At 30.7% G+C, this 17,790-nt stretch overlaps 2 protein-coding genes across 2 annotated transcripts in view; one reads left to right on the top strand and one right to left on the bottom strand.

Moving 5' to 3' along the window:
- LOC129230752 (probable ATP-dependent RNA helicase DDX52) overlaps nucleotides 1–739 on the top strand; it is a 42,341-nt gene extending 41,602 nt beyond the window's left edge. The window contains exon 12 of the mRNA XM_054865187.1: nucleotides 590–739. Within this exon, the coding sequence (XP_054721162.1) occupies nucleotides 590–671 (82 nt within the window). The 3' untranslated portion in view covers nucleotides 672–739. The remainder of the gene's footprint in view (nucleotides 1–589) is intronic.
- Nucleotides 722–17,077, bottom strand: LOC129230753 (uncharacterized; the record flags this gene model as incomplete). The annotated part of the gene is given in 6 exon segments (XM_054865188.1): nucleotides 722–914; nucleotides 5,353–5,488; nucleotides 9,925–10,063; nucleotides 13,105–13,223; nucleotides 15,666–15,824; nucleotides 16,979–17,077. Coding segments are annotated over 6 exon segments (750 nt in total), but the record flags the coding sequence as incomplete, so codon positions are not given.
- Nucleotides 17,078–17,790: the final 713 nt, after the last annotated feature.

The raw sequence follows: 17,790 nt of genomic DNA, 5'->3' as shown, positions 1-17,790 counted from the left end.
GAACGATGTGATTTTTTTTTATTTTTTAGTCGATCACAGTGTGGTACCCATCCTTTTCCTGCCCAAAGGCCACACCTCATATTAAATGATTTCTGGGAGCCAGTATATAAAACATTTTTTTAGATATTTCATTCTTTTTTAAAGAACATGGGAAAATATGGAAAAGGAAATAAAATTACAAATCAAGGATTATTGTTATCAATTACGTGATGCTTATCTTATTAAAAGCATCTTTTTTCAAAAATCGATTTTTGGATATTTGTCCCAAATTTGGGACATTTTCACTAATTGTGCTTTTAAATTCGTAGCACAGAAAATAACGGGCCACACAAATCAATTTTGTGGCTGCAGGTTAGGCACCACTAGTCTATTATGATGCTAAAATGTCTCAAGTTATAAAAGATTAGCAAAAAAAAAAAAAGAGACAACTGCACATTTTCAGAGAGTTATTGAATATGAATGAATATTTTTTTTCCAATGAAATATGCAGATGTATTTAATTTTATGTGCTCTTAATAATGCTTTCTTTCTGTCATAACTAAAAAGTGTCATTACTTACTTAAAAATGTAAATACTTTTCCTCTTTCAGAAAAATGATTCAGAATTCCATAAAAAAGAAATTTAAAAAGAAAGAGAAAAAATCTGACATCAAAGAAACAAAATTAAGTTAGTTATATATATATATATAACTAATGTCATGTGCATATATTTTTGTATAGAATAAAAAATATATTTTACTTCTCCATTTTTTATTTTTGCTTTCATTTAAAGCTGGTCTACATCTTTTCTTTACAATTATTGATTAAAATATTTTAATTAAGAAAAATGAGAAAATCCTCCAGCACCAAGAGCCAAGTTTTCTGTTCCTTCTCCGGGAAGATATGAAAAACTCCAAATTGCTGGATTGAACAAAACTAAAAGTAAAAAAAGTATATTAAAAATTTTTTAAAGAATCATCATGATGAAATCTTATAATTTGAAAAATATCATACTGTTGGCCTGCTTAAACGAGTACCATTGCCGCCAAGAGATATTATTCGATTAAACGGGAAAATTTTCTTTACCTTCCAAAATATGTCTTAAAATTTGGGTCCGTTAACGGACCCTTCACAAAAATCCGATCAACCAAAACGGACCTTTCACCAAATCCCGATCAAACAAAACGGACCTTTCACAAAATCCTAATCAAACAAAACGGACCTTTCACAAAATCCCAATCAAACAAAACGGACCCTTCACAAAATTCTGATAAACAAGATTGGATCTTTCACAAATTGTTTATTGAAAGAGCAAATCTGAAAGCAAAATAACGCATAATTCTGTGTATAAACCGATAATTTTTGGAACCTTTTTTGAAGTCAAATTAGAGGGATCAGCTTATATAAAATCGGCTAATTTTGAAAGAAAAAAAAATGGGCACTCTTGCGATGCTCCTGCAAGCGATAAATAATTGCTACTGCCAAATAAATTATAATGGTTGTTTGTTTGTTTTATCACAGCTAATTAGCATCGGTGTTGTTGTAAACTTTTCTGAAGAGGCATTGGTAAGCACTTTTCTCCCCCCCCCCCTGCTCATGATTTAATAAACAATAATAACATATATCTGCGAAATGAACTTAGAACTGCAAAAGGGTAGTAAGGGTGGGGAAAAATATGATCGTTTCAGATAGGGTTACCAACTTCAAAATTATCACCACTTAGCCTCTGGCGTTGAACCTTTATAATGACTTGATTAGAAAATATTCTCATCATTTTACTAGCTTGTCAATATTTGCTTTTTACGGTGGGGTGCGATGTTTAATTGTTATTTTGGGAGAAAATTATATGGGTTTTGATTTTTCGATGCTAACAAGGATGATTAACTTTAAATAAACTCTTTTAATTACTTTTTTTTTTTTTAATGTCTACATTTTGAAAAATGCAATCTTTTAACATTCGATATGAGAATCATATTTTGTTCTTTTTTCGAGCTAACTTCGCTTTATTAGGATGCAAATAAATGAAATTCTTTTTATTTCTGTTAGAATTCTCATTTCAAGTTTTTAAAGCAAAATTCCATTTTCTGTTATGAGTCAAAAATTAAAATGCTAAATAGATGGTTTATTTTATCTATTTATTTTTTTATTTATTTATTTTTTTTTGCTTTAACTGTGTCCACAGATGTTAATGAAATGTTTATCATAGGACTTAAAATGCAATTTTAAAATTATTTTATCAAAAATATTTCTTTTACAAGTCGTTTTTATACTTTTGATGCCTTCACTTTGAGAATTGCGATCTCTTTGCATCCGCTATCGGAATCCAATTTTTCGAATTTTTGATGTTTATTACGCTTTGTTTAGAGGTAAACAATTAAAATAACTTTTTATTTTTGTTAAAATCACGGAATTTATAAGTTTTAAACGAAATTCTGTACTTTTTAAGAGTGTCTTGGGTCACAAAGTTAAATGCTGAACCCTATTCTGAATTTTATGTTATTTATTTATTTTTTTGTTACAATTATTTTAAATACTGGACAGAAATATTTGTAGTATAATTTAACAAATTGTAGAATGGTAGATAAATATTGATACTTGAGAGAGCGATGCCTCCCCCCCCCCCCCGCCTAATATTAGAAAAACACTCCAAAATGATATTCATGATATAGAAGAGGAAAACACTCAACTTTAAGTTTAATTGATGCAGTTTGTGCCATCTCTAAATTATAAAATTTCGTTCTAACAAAGAAAAAAAGTTTTTTTTTTGCAAAATTATTTGATATTTCACAAAATTTATTCATTTTTCACAAAATTATTTAATTTTTCACAAAAAACGGACCCTGTGAAAAATCCTGGACAGACCCCTGCTAACAAAATTTTACTTTTTTTCTCTAATATTGAGTTAAACACTTGATTTATGCCAATTTGGACCTGCTAAACATAAATATATAAACTAAATTCCTGTACCACGTACTATTTTAAAGTTATGACAACATGTGTATTTACTTACACTTTGAATTTTAATGCAATTATAGCAATAATATACACTTATACCAAGGCTGTAACCAGAAAATAATTTCGGAGAGGGTTTAAAAACTTTCATGCGGAGCTTTGCGGAAAGTAGTACATTATTGAAAACCAGCCTTGCCTCACTGAAAGGGTTTAATGCAATTAATATATATAAATAAAAGACATTTGAGTTTTGGAACAATATTTTTAGGAAAATTTTTTAAATATAAATCAACATTAAAATGTCAAACCAAACTTTTCGGGGGGGGGGGGGGGGAACCCTAAGCCCCCCCCCCATGTATAAGGCTCTGACTTATACATACATTGTGAAGAGAAGTAGCCCAGATTTCAGCATTAAGTAGAAAAATAAGTCACAGGTTATGAAAGAAATTGATGAAAAATTAACTTTTCCTCATGTGAATAGTAAAATTCTCTTGAATTAGAAACCAACAGTAATCTCCCAACATTTTCCCATTCCATTGGTAACATTCTTCTATAAATTTACTATCTTAATGAAGGAGCTCACCTAGCTCATCACTTGCCACTGAAAAATTGAGAGGAAGAAATTGATGTAAGTATATCTCAAATGACATTCTTCACCGCATTTGTTTCATATTTTGCAAATTTTTCACTTAAAACTTGGCATTTTTAGTTTTATGACTGACTAAAAATCCTCGAATTTCTTCCTTTAGAGACAACCAAGCCGCTAGTTCTTTTTGGGTGAGATTTTCATCGAGGTCATCGTTCTTCACGAGTTTTCTTATTTGCGGGTTGCCAAAAATGTCCTAATTTTAATTTAACATGACTTGATTTGGGTAAAATACTTTTAAAATACGAAAATCCTTTGCCATTTTTGTCGGTAGCTTTGACAAAAATTTTCGTCAAGCCAAGTTTTATATGCAAGGACGGAAGAATTATCTTCTTAAGGACTAAGAGGAAAATTCAAATTTAGTGTTGCCCGTTTAGAAAATTACAGCAATTCTAATTGAAATAAAATCTTAACTGTTGCAGATGATATTTTTTACATATACTAATAAGCTATTCTATACTTCTAATTATTAAAGTGAATAAGGAATTAAATTATTTTTTGTCACATTACAAACGAGGGTGCGGGAAAACGAGATAGAGGCTATAACTATGAAACCAATTTTGGTTACAAGTGTTTAAGTTATTCAATCAACGTAATATAATTCATGTTCATCATTTTTTTGAAAAAGTCCATAATAGTGTATTGCCTGCTCAAGGTCTTTTGGGAATAATTTTCCCAACTCCTTTTTTCCCTCCTTGTGTGTGGCATTTTACATTTAATATAAATCTATTTATTATCGTCTGAAATGTGTATATTTCTTTGTGTTTTTTAATTAACTTATTGGCTGTGCTATCTTTTTTTTTTGGTAACAGCAACTACAAAAAAATTGAATAAAATAGTAAAAATGCTTTAATGGAATGTGAATGTTCTTTTTCTCACCAATTGTTGCAAAAAAATATTTTTATTTTTACGTCAACAATTGTTCTTCATTTATTTTTAATTTGTTCAAAAGTTTTCTACATAAAAATCTTAACAAAATCTACTTAATATTATTCTCGTCATTTGATTAAGCAGGTATCTTTACATAGCGCCTATAAGGAAATATTTGGTTCCGGGAGGTTTCATTCGTTTATAAGTGGAGTATTCATTTATCCATTACCCGATTAAGCGCGGCTGACAGTACTTGCAAAAAAAAAACTATATCAATACTAGCATGTGTACGAGATAATACCTTTGCTAAAAAGCAAAAAACAATGTACAGTCATGTTAGTTTATAAAAATTTCATTGTAGTCTCAATTGAGTTTTAAAACGTTAAAGAGAATTGAAGCTATTATGCTACAACCATAAACTAGCTATAAATAGGCGTGACTGTACAACATTAAATTTAAAAGGAAAACTTTCAAAAATTGCTGACACTTGTTTTGGGGTTACAAGGCACCCACTTCAATGTAAAAAGATATGAGCTTAAAACTCTAAAGGCATTAAACACAAGCTTTTGTCAGATGTCTGTACATCCATAAGCTTGCATCTTTTTCATTGAAAAAATGATTCCTAAAAACACCGAAATGCATACCTGCCAATTTGCTTTTTTGCATTACATAAAACATTGACTTCAATAATTATCCCAAATAAAAATAAATTCTTCTAGAATTAGTTTTATATATAATAAGTTGTGACACAGAATTTTATTTTAAATTTTCAGTAGTACACACTACACATATACAGAATTAGCTAAGCATTAGATAAGCTGATATTTTCTTCTCCGGAAATATAAAATTTTTGTCATCTAAAATTTCAGTATTTATAATTATACACCTGCTTATGCTACAACTTACCAATTTCACCTTCCTCAAGAATGTCTTCTAGAATATTGCAGTATCGGTCACAAGGCTCCTTGGGCTCAAAACGAATGTTGTTGTATCCTCGAAGCTGAGCTACCCACATAAAAGTTAGAGATGGGAGAACATCAACCTAAAAATTAAATAGTTTAATTTATGTGATTATGCTTCATTATAAAATTTAAACATTTTTAATAATAATACAAATCACTCTTGTATTAAGTATTTAAAAGCAAATTTTAATCCACTGGATGCAAATACTTTTGTGTGGTTACTTTTTATCAAAGAATATATTCTTTTAAAAATGAAAAAAAAATCATTTGAAGGTAAGAATTACTATCAGGCAATTGCCAAACAATAAGTTGAAAAATCAGGACTGTAGAGTCAGAGGGAAAAAACCAGAATCTTTTTTTTTTTTTTTTTACAAATAAATGTTGATCAAATTGTGTTCTTTCAATTTTTTGAAAGCTGTAACTTTCTTGCAAATGGGTCTGCCCTTGTGATACCCATCAGGGGGAGAGGGGACCCCAAGTCAATTTAAGGATTTATAAAAATATATAAATACTTTAATTCTAAAATTTTCCCTCAATAAATCTTAAATTATTATACTTCAATTAAAATAGGGCACTATATGGCGGGTAGTACTTATTGGAGATGAGATGGGCTCAGCCCGAGCCCAGTCCCGAAGTGGGCTTGGACTCAAGCAAAGATATTCAATCGTCAATCTCCAAACAAATCCAAAGCAAATAAACATGTTTCTACTGTGAGAAGATGAAAGGAACATTTAAATCAGTTTAATCAATATGAAACTTTAACCAAAAAATAATAATAATAAATTAATGCTTTTTTGATTACTATTGCAATATGTCATACAGTAACAAAGGCGCCCATATAGAGGGGCTCGAGCTCCCCCCCCCCCCTTAGAAATTAGAACTTTCTTGCTTTTAGTACTTTTTTCTATGCAAAAATAAAAATATTTGTTCTCCAGCCATTAATGAATAAATTATTAAAAATGTCAAATTTTAATGACTCTAATCTGTCCTGAAATCTGCTTCCATGGGGAAAATATCCTGCTAAACCATGGTTAAAATGTCTAAGCCCCCTCCCCCCCCCTTAAAATTTTGCATATGGACACCTATGTACAGTAATGCATTTGAAGTGGAGCATTTTGAGAAAATTTAGAAACTTCTGTTAATGAAAAACATTTGACATAACATTTTTCATTAACAGAGAGATCATGTCAGATTGTAGAAGTTTCGGTTTTTGATACAAGAAAGTTTCCTTCGGGCTCGGATTTTGGTCCGAGACAATATCACACGGGCTCGGGTGGGCCCGGGCTCTCAAAAATGAGCCCGAACTCATCTCTAGTACTTATGCTTCTAAAGCAAATTTTACACAAAATGTGGATGTATACAGCTTTGTACGAATGTTGGAATTTCTACATCGTGATGCATCGCCAACCTTACATGACGATGTATGTTTTTTTTTTAACATTATTATTACTAAACTTGCTTGTTTAAGTTTTACAAAATATATACAAAGTATAAAAATTATATATCATGCCAGATAGGAATTAACAGATTTCAGCACCAGAAAGAAATTCAATTTTTTATAAAGCAGTGCTAAAAGCGCAAATTATAATTAAAAATTTGGAAGACAATTTTTGAGATTACAATAAGACTTTTTTTCCATGCAAAAAGATGTAAGTTAATGGATGCAAAGTGATGCATTCCATTCAAAAGCTCATATATTCTTGCATTAAAAAAGTTTCCTGGTAATCAGTAGCTTGAGAGAGAGTGGCCACACTGGGCGACACTCAAACAGGATTTCATAGTTCATAAAAAAAAATACTTTAATTCTGAAAATGTCCACCAAAAAGGTCTAACTCTTTGCACCTTCATTGTTCGACCAGATTGGATTGACATACTGCTTATTAACATTAATATGAAAATATTAGGAATGAAAATGGCAGCAACCCTGGACCGGTGTCTGTACATACGAGCAGTATCAATGCATTGGTTTAGAAAAAAATTCAAAAACTGATTTAACGATGTAGGCTGCACACTGGTTTTTGCAGATGTATCGCCCAGCCCAAATACCTATACTTCATCTTCTCTCAATTTTAAATTTAAATTTTATTGGCTGCTTTAGAATTAACATTAATATAAAGATTTAAAGATTAACTGATATTGAGTGTTGCAATCAAAAAATCATATACTGCTTTCATTTCATACTTTTTAATCTTTAGATTTAAAAAACGTTTGATTTATTTTATTAGATTTTTTAGATTCCCGCTAAAAACTTATTTAAAAATGCCGCCCCCTGAGAAGTCTCCACCAACTTGCTCCAGGAATATATTGCTTTTACTATTTTATAACCGAGGTCGAAGCAAAAAATATATTACTTTTATTTAAAAGTAATTACTTCAGATTCAAAAACTATTCCTACCTACAAAATATTTTAGTTAAAGAAAGTTATAAAAACAAGCAAACTAGCGGGTCCGTGGAAGAAGCTATTACGAAAAGTTCGATGAATAATAATGCCAGCTGGTTTCCAATAGCAGTTATTTTTCTTATTGGCAGATATCTTATACAATAGAAGTTATCTTATTATTAGCAGTTATCTTATACAATAGCACCAATTGGCAGTCTTTTTTTTTCTTAATGTAACGAGAGTCGGTAAAAATTAGAGAAAAAATACATATATGCAGTAATGTTTCCAAGCATGTTACTGCTATCTATTTTGAAAGACATCTTTCATATACCTGCATTTGAAACCACTAGTGCTTGCTTTATTTCTCATTACAAAATGCAAAATAATGTTCAGTGAGAGTTTTATGTGTGTCTCAACAAGCACATTCTTGATCATTTGAAAAAGAAAAAAAAAATTTAAAACTCTAGAATTTCAGGACTCAAGAGTTTTAAAACACCAAAATTCTCGGGGGGAAAGTAACGATGCATTGAAAATATTTTTATAAGCATTAAGTAACCATGAAAATTTTTTTAAAGCTACAATTCATGCATTTCATTATACCTAATATTATATTTAAACATTTGACAACTAAAAATATTTAAAACTATAGTAAAAAACTAAATGTGTAACGGAGTTGAGCAGGAGTGCGAAAAATGTTTTTACTGCTAACATTTCCCCAATCTATATGGAAATTTCCCCCCAAAAGTTTACAATATGTTGTCTTCAGATAAAAACTATTCAGTTTTACTCTAAATATACAGAATTTTGGAATATACAAATAGCAGGTGTGCCCACTTCCCTAAATATCGGGGAGACTCTCCCCCCCCCCCCCCCAAAAGCAAGAGCCCCTCATAAAAGTAAAAAATACCCCTCAAAACAACCCCTCTTAAAAATTTCAATGGTGCAGTCTGCGCCATGACCCTCACCCCTGGTGACCCTCACCCCTGCAAACAGCATCTTTAAAAACTTACAGACTGAACTTGTAGCTAGCCCAGGCCTAGGTATTTAAAAAGTAAATAAATACGAGTAAGTTTAAGTCTGTCTTATTTCTAATATTTATTAATAAGTGCAAATTATTAGCCAAAAAATAGCTAATGGAATGGTGATGCAAAAAGAAAGTGCATTCAACAGACACGTAAGGGAAAATATAAAATAATTGTAAAAAAAGAAAATGTTATCAGTAAAAAAAAATTATATTCAAACACATAATTTAAAAAAAAAAAAGTATGTGTTCAATTGCTTATTATATGCATCCTTAACCAATTTTAATTTTTAACATCTTATAAAAATTAAGATGAACACTGATAAAAATTAATATTTATTTCTGCCAACTGGGATGCAACTAGATTGAAGTTTTCAAGTGAGGGTGGCAAAATTACGATCATACAAAACCGATACTACATGATATAAAATATAATAAATGTTGAAAATAATGATAAATATAAAATTTATATTGTTAACAAAAGCTGAGGAGTTTTACAAAAGTGGTTGCTATCGGGTTTCAAAGTGTGTAAAATCAAGGTGGAAGTTTAAAACAGCCATAATTACGTAAATTTTAAAGGAAATCTGTAAAAATTGGCAAGTATGAAAACATTGTTTTATTGTCAGGAAAATTTTCAATCGCAAAAAATTAATTGTAAAATCAAATCTGCAAAATTTCCTCTGATCTCGTAAGAAAGGACATATTCTGCACCCCTACAATTGAGCTATACTGAACAAATTTAAAATACAAGCTGTTTTATTATAACTAATCATAATTTTAATTTTATGGACATAATAAAATTCCACTGCAAAAAAAAAACACTGAAGAATAAATGCATTTCTCTCAAACCTGAATAAATAAATGCGTCATCAAAATAAAATCTTAATGGATTCTCAATGAATTAATGAGTTCATATTTGAAAATAATCCTTAACTTTGACATTTCTAGAATAAGCATGTCATATCATGATGTATTTCTGTAATTAAAATGAGTAGCTTGATTCCATGAACAATCAAAAGAACAAAGTTTGCCAATACAATTATGATTCAGAGAAAAAAGAAGTACATATGTCAATATGTAATCTCTAATTTTTATACATTGTTCACATTACTCACCATTTTGAATTTCTTTCCAACATAGCCTGATGACATGAATATCCAATTTGATTCAGTTATCTGAATTATTCCTGGTAGAAAATAAGGACGAGTGTAGAATTTTCTTAAAAATTTTTGAGATGCTTTTTGGCAGTTTTCCCTAAAACACATGAACAATATTTTAAAACAAGAAAATTGACCTTGCAGATAAAATTTTAATCAAAAACTCAAATATCTGTAATAAAAGTTATGTAATTATATATGATGTGATATACATGGAACTATTTCAGTTTAAAAAATAATTTGACAAAATAAGAGGGATGATGGTATACATCAAAACAAAATCGAATATGAAATATAGGATCCAATTATACTCTAAGTATCAAAAAGTATAAATTGAGATGACGGGAGCAAATTGTTCATCAACAGTGAAAAGTTTTTTTATGTGCTAATCCAAAAGTGATATTATCAAAGCATGGTGCGGTTCTGAACTGCATCATATGAGGTTCAGAAGTTCAGCTACGTGGTGCACCATACCAGATACTAACTTGTAACGTCCAAGTTTCTGTCTTTCGATGAGAATTGGAAAGGCGCCACAATATATGACATGGCAGGCTTCCTACCCTTGTAATGTTAATTACCGTTTTTTGATAGAAATGACAATATTGAAAAAGGCTGTTAATTTCCAGTAATCAGTTTAATTTTTAGCTTGTGGAAGGGACAAAGTACATCTCATATAGAACTGGAATTTAATGAAAAAGAAATTAACAACACAATATCTGGTTTCTCTAAAGCAGATTAGTGCTGAGTAGACTGGATCCTCTTTTACATTTTATTAAGGCCATTTTAGCACTCGTATCAGGGGCGGATCCAGAATTTTTCGTAAGGGGGGGTCAAGTTTCAACCTCAAGCATGATGTACCTCAAAAGTACAGTTATGCAGGGGTAATCATCACCCAAGGGGGATGGCGCACCCTCTCCTCTCATATGCTACAAATCCCCCCCCCCCCCAAAGGATAACGAAACCCTTTCATACCCCCCTCCCAATTTTTTTTCAAGGCGTAACCATGGATTATATTCCTCCAAATGATCATCAAAAGTCATATTTCTTTAGACAGACAGGCTGGTCACGTTACCGTAAACTTTGAATATATGAGATTACTGCTAAGAAATAGCTGAATACATTTACATGCACATTTTATAGCACACACAACATGTGTTTTGAAGTGGAACAATGCTCTGAGAAAACGTTTAGCGATTAGAAGTGATTGTTCTTTTGAAAATAAACAAAAAAAACTTAAAATAGCAATAGCAAATCAGTAAACGAACCTAGTCGTATCCTTGGACGTCCTAAGAAGAATTACTCACGGAACAAAGCAAAAGAAGGTTGATATTAATTCCATGTTCTCCTTTTTTTTCGAATCTAAAAATTTGAAGTTTGATAATAATCATAACAAAATTCTAGTCACAGGGGGGTCAGCTGACCCTTTGACCCTCCCCTGGATCCGCCCTTGACTCTTATACCAGAAAGGCTGCTCATTACGAAATATTACTTGCATGTTTAAGAATAGGAAAATAATTTAATTCCCACTCAGTTTAATCTTTTCCCCTTTATTTGCAAAAAAAAAAAAAGAATGTTCTTGTTCTAGTTAGGAGTATAGGAAGTAACACCTACTAGGGCTGTGCCACTGCAATATTTTGGCTTCAAATAATTTTTAAACATTAAAGTTTTGCTCAAAATAATGTTAAAAAATTCAAAATTAAAAAAAGCAAATAGAAATTTTGAAACAATTCAACTTCAAAATTAAAATGTATCAAAAATGTTTTGTGCTAAAGTATGACCATTTAAAAAGTAAACCGTTACAAAATTATTGTGAGATCAACATACTTTTCCTTTTACAAAAGGCTTCGTTAGAACCTCAAAACATGTGCTTCATAATGTTATACTCTCCTAACTCATAACAATTTACTTACTGCATAAAAAATAGGGGTAAGAAAAAATCATAATCATGATTTGTGACTAAACCTTAACTACTAAAATAGTTAAAATTGAAAATAAAAACTATATTAAAGTAGCAACCATTAAGTCATATATTAAATCTTGTTTATAGAAATTCATAAATGCACAGTAAGTATTTGTAGCCTTTTTACAGTTCAAGGTATCGAAAATACCTGGAATGTGGCGCCAGACACAGTTATAACACAGGTCGACTATTTTCACCAACAACACTGCTGAAGAAAGCAGGAAAGCACTAAGTAAAGCTTTCCAGCTTAATGAAAAATTACATTCACTAAAATTACATTTACTTTTATGTACTAAGAAACTTTTCAGCTTGATGAAAAATTACATTTTTGGTTACAACTTTCAAAACTGAACATCAGTCTGAACCAGGGTTTGAAACCTGAACTGTCTGGGTGAAATCCAGAGACTTGGTAACCCTACTTTAGAGGTTCCTTTAACTCATTCCGGATTCTGGGAAAGGATAGATTAAATTAATAAAAAATTTTAAAAAGATGACCCACATAAGTGATTTCCAAGTTAGATGCACTATCTCAAGATTTTGCTCATATAACTCGGTGAGCAAGTGCGAGACAGCAGAAGCCAGCATTAAGTGGCTGAGGCTACAGTGAAAGCCAGTCACAAATTCATATCTAATCAACTAATTTCATTTTCATCAACCCAATAGATGCTCTAAGAGATATTGCACAATTTATACACACCAGCAACAGAAGGACTGATATACTCAGACTGGAAGACCTCATAATCCACAGTAAATATTGTTCCTTGTGATGGGTTCAATCACTTCTCCAATTGTGTCAAAATCATTTAAAAATATTTAGATCATAAGTATTGCTAATACACTGTATTTCTTGAACTATACAAATGCCTCTTCAAAACAAAAACAAAAAAGGATCAGCAGGTTGCTTATTTTGATTGTAAAATTCTATACAAGAGGGGGAAAGTTTGAGCTAAGCAGTGAGGTGTGCAATTCTCTTGACTTTGGCTTTTAAAGTTTAAGACATGATTATAAAACTAAAAAACTTAATCAAAAAAGTCACTTTTTGTAATACACTTCTAAATCAATATGAAATGTTGACACCTTTAAATACTTTCAAGAAAATTTAGCTTTGATTGTTTATTTGGCAATAAATAACAAAATATATATGAATCTCTGTAACCCATTTGAGAAACTCAGCTTACCAATGAGCATACCACTTTTGCACTTCTTCATTAAGTAACTTTCGAAAAAGTCTGTTGTGATTTTCGACCCTGAGATTAGTATGGAACATACAGACATCTTCTTTCATAAAAAGATAGCCCTGTAAGAAAAACAAAAGAGTTATTAACTTCTGCACAGCATCACTATACAATAATAATCAACATGCTTTAAAAAATATGCAATAAAAATCTTTTGACTTAATGCTGCAGTTGTGGGAGTGCATTGTTGCTTACCAACATAAATCACAAATGCATTTTTTTTTCTTATCAATAACAATTGTTTTCTCATTTTTGATAAATAAGGAATGCTTATTGTTTTCACTTGACCATAGTTGATGTTCCTTTGATTCTATTTTTCTATGCTTGTGACACAAACTCTTCTGGTCCATCAGCCTCCAGGAGCATGTCCCTCCTCCTGGGTGGTGAAGCCCATATTCCAGAATAGAGTTTATTTAAACCCGACCCTCTCAACTTTACACAAGCCTTTTTGGCCATCCTGTCGCTGGCATTCATTTGAGTTCAAATAAGGGTTTTTGCAAATATGATTGCAATATGAGCTATTTGTAGAAACAAGAAACCCAATGAGTTGGATCATATCGCAATTCATGACTGGTAAAATCTTAGTTTGAATTCAAAGCATCAAAATTCAAATGAATGCCAAGGGCTAGATGTTGGATCTTTCATTTTTTCTTTTTTTAATTTTTGTAATATACAGGGCTATAACTCCAAAAGGAAAAGGAAAGTAAAACACCCTATGGTTGATGCGAACCTAAACTTGCAGCATGACCAAGGCTTTGCAGATATTTATTACAACATTAGGACATTGCCAGGTTAGGTTTGACCCAGGGCCATCCAAAGAGCCGACAGGGCCTGGAGCGAAAGTTTCCTGGCTCCCCCCCCCCCTCCCCCGAATACACACAGAACAATCAAGTTAGTTATAACATTGGAAGATGTATCATCTTCAATTGCTGCTGAAGTATGCCCTTTTGGCTAGCAAATCAATTCCAGCTTTGAAGATAAACTATTTCAGCATACAATAATGGCACACATAAAGTACCAAAATAAGAAAAAAATTAATAGTATGAATTCCTAGAGTACCAAATAAGGGGATAAATTCAATAGTTATAACAAATCTTGTATCTTGGAACCGCAAGAGAAAAGAAGCAGAAGAGAAATCAAATGCAAAACACAGATGTAGTCATCGAGAAAAACCCTGCTTGCAAAAAAAATAAATAAAAATCCCTCAACAAGCTGATATAGACAGCCGATAAATGCAAAATGAACTTATTTCATAATTGTTTATGACAAATAGAAAAAGTGGGAAGAATCTGCAATAACTCAATTGCAAAAATATTCATTCTTTAAAAATATTAAAAGATGGTGTAACAACAGAATTCATTCTGTACTTGACTATTAGATAAACTATGTAATGAATGATGATAGCGACATATTCTATAATGGGAAAGTAACTTGAAATTTGGACAAGGAAAAAGCAGTTATGAATTTTCCGGAACAAGGTGTCAGAAATTTTATTTGTCCATGCTAGACATTTTTAGAAGTAACTTGAAATAAGTGTATTTTTTCAGTCTAGTTAATTGAAATTGTAAAGAAGAAACCTTGCAGTTGACAGAAACATGATTGTTAAGGTTGCATACAAATATTAAAGAAATTTCTTCACGGAATCATGGGCTTAGAGCAAAGAGCAACAACTAATTATAGTTGACTAGTAAGAGTAACATCAAATTATTTCAATTATAATGTGTTATTTCTTTGATATAAAATTTTTCATCATTAAAAAATCTCTTTGTGGCCGAAGAAACAATAATTTAGAATGGTTAATTACTTTTGACAAGGATTATTTTTAAAACAAAGGGGGTGATCCATATTTACCCCATGTGTGACCCATAATTGCCCTGATCCGGGGTAATTCTTGGTCACTTATTTAGTATAAATAAAATAAATAATAATGCAATTTTAGGTAAAGGGATTATTTGAATAATTTCTAAATTGTTTGAGCTTACTCCATGCCAAATTAAATAACTTTATCTTTTATTCTTAAGAAAATATTAAGATGTTATGGTTTTTTGACCCATATTTCTCCCGTCTGACCCTAAATGCTTCAAGTTCTAGCAATGCTATATTCTAAATAAAAGGCATTTTTTAAGGTTTGCTATGTTTCAGCATCAGTAAATGTATTTGCGTTCCTTTTTTGCGCAAAAGTGTCAAAATGACACCTGCCCACACTTTTAGGTATAATCCTTTAATTTGGATTTTTAAAAAAAAAATCAATTCTTTGAAAGCTTTATATTATTAAACAGTACGATTATTTAGGAAAAGTCAAGGAAGGATTAATATTTTTATAAAAATATGGACAAGCAGATAGCAAAAAAAGTTTGCTTGGGGTCAAAATTAGACCTCCCATAATTCTAGTGTTAAAGAGAAAAAAATTAATAAATTAAGATAGTGATTTAATTTGAGAAAATTTTGCATAAAGTAATGTTTTCATTTTCAAAAATTACATATTTGTTGTAAAAGAAACATACCTCTGTAAGATTTAGAATATTAAAAGAATCTTTCATGGATGGCCAATCACTCATGGCATCATTTACAATTACAGGTAGATTTCGTTGGATATAATCTTGGGATATTTCTTCTGGGGTAGTCTTGTTGATGTAATCTATGTTAAAAACTTCTTCACAAACCTAAAATATCAAAAAATAATTTTAAATCAAATACCTTAATTAAAATACTTCAATTAAACTGTTAGCTTAAACATCTTGAAATCAATTACAGTAGGGTTTCGAAAATCCGAGGTGCTTTATTTATATTTCAAGGCACATTTTTTTATGAGCTAGAAAATTATTTGGATTAAAACTCAAAAATGAAAGTCTTTTATTAATGTAAAGTTTCCTTAGTTGAGCATAATAGTGTAATAAAAAGATATGGAGATGTCAATGTCGGCAAGTGGCATAAAATATTTATCGACTTCTAGGGATGGGTTAATAGATGCCTTGAAGATAACAACTTGGTCCGAAAACAGACCTAAAATTAATATTGTTCTGCCACAAAGGACGAAGAAACAGCTCTTTTGGAATATCAGATTACAATCAGCAGGAGAAGTGCACAACTTGATGACATACAAGTTGCATATAAGGAAAAAAAATTCGGTAGCTTACAAATTCATACAAAAATGTTTTTAGACAACATGAAAAAAACTAAGCAATTTTTTTGTGATGACAATATACATTCTTTTTATAATAAAAAAAAGTAAAAGGTCCCCCCCCCCCTATTCTATACAAATAGAATAAAATTTTAAGTTCTCAGAATTTTCTGAGTTTTCACTAATTTGAGGTATTATGAGCAACAATTACCTCAGGTTTTCAGGGACTCTACAGTAGTTTATAAAATCCAAGCAGTATTCAGATGAAAACAATGAAATTTAGTTTCTTAATGACAACTGAAAATAACATTAGGTTTTTTTAAAATTATTATTTGAAACTTGTATCTCTCTCTGATTGTACAATGCACTAAAAAATTAAGATAAGGATAAAAAGTATTAGCAAATTAGTAGAGAATATACATGAAGATATAAATTAGGTAACAAAGTTTTTTTTTAAGTGATAACTCTAGTTCTATATATTACCTTATTAATATTAATAAACACTTATTATTCTGACAAGAATAATCAAATTAATTACTATAAAATATTTATTAAAAATTAAATTAAAACAATGCAAACAGTTGTTGTCCCCTTTTTATTTTGAGTGGAATATGCCTTAGCCAATATGTAATGGATTTCTATAAAAAAGATCAACTTAAAAGTGCTGTCAAAGATACAGGCAACAAAATGCAATACCTCACAATCAGTCAAAATCACTTGTTCATCTGCATATAACGGATTATCCAATAAGCATGATTCAGTGTAAAGGTCCGTCCAATCCCACAGAGGAAGAATCTAGAAAAATAATATAAAATTATCATATGTTTTTCCTCAGGGGGTGAGTTTTTGTTGGCATGCTATTCGCTTCCGTAACTCTTTGACTACGATTACGCATGATGCATTATTTTGTAGTCAATATCGGCAGGTACGTACATTCCGTTCATTATTTATTTCACAAATGCCGGGTACATTGGCCATTAGGCCATAAAACCAAGGGCTCTCCAATGTTTCTCAACAACACAACTAAAATTAGTGCAGGGGTCATTCCATATCAAATCAACCAATAAAAAAATAATTTTGAAGGTCATTGTTTTGGATTGTTATGATTTTTTGTCTGTTTATTATACTTACCTCCAAGATGAAAAAACTGAAGTTTCAAATTTTTTTAACAATTCTTTGCAAAGTTATGCATTTTTTAAAGTTTGGAGGAATCCGAAATTTTGCATTGATTAAAATCTTAAGAGGGCTATTATTAGAGTACTATTTGACTTAGAAGTCTACAATTGGTGCTCATTTGTTCAGTCTTTTATAAGGTTTTCAAAAATATATAACAAAGCCCAGTTGCTAAAAAAAAAAATTATAATTTTTTTAATAAAAAAGTTTTTTTTAATTTGTAAAAATTCAAAATCGAAATTTTTAATTTTCTTGAAAAAAATAGATGTTACTTAGCCTTTTGTTAGCAACATTTATTCAAAATTTCAAGATGGCATTCTTTTGGTATCATGCAG

This window comes from Uloborus diversus, chromosome 9, assembly GCF_026930045.1.
Source record: "Uloborus diversus isolate 005 chromosome 9, Udiv.v.3.1, whole genome shotgun sequence".
NCBI classification, from domain to species: domain Eukaryota; kingdom Metazoa; phylum Arthropoda; class Arachnida; order Araneae; family Uloboridae; genus Uloborus; species Uloborus diversus.
This window is presented reverse-complemented; position numbering and strand designations above follow the sequence as displayed.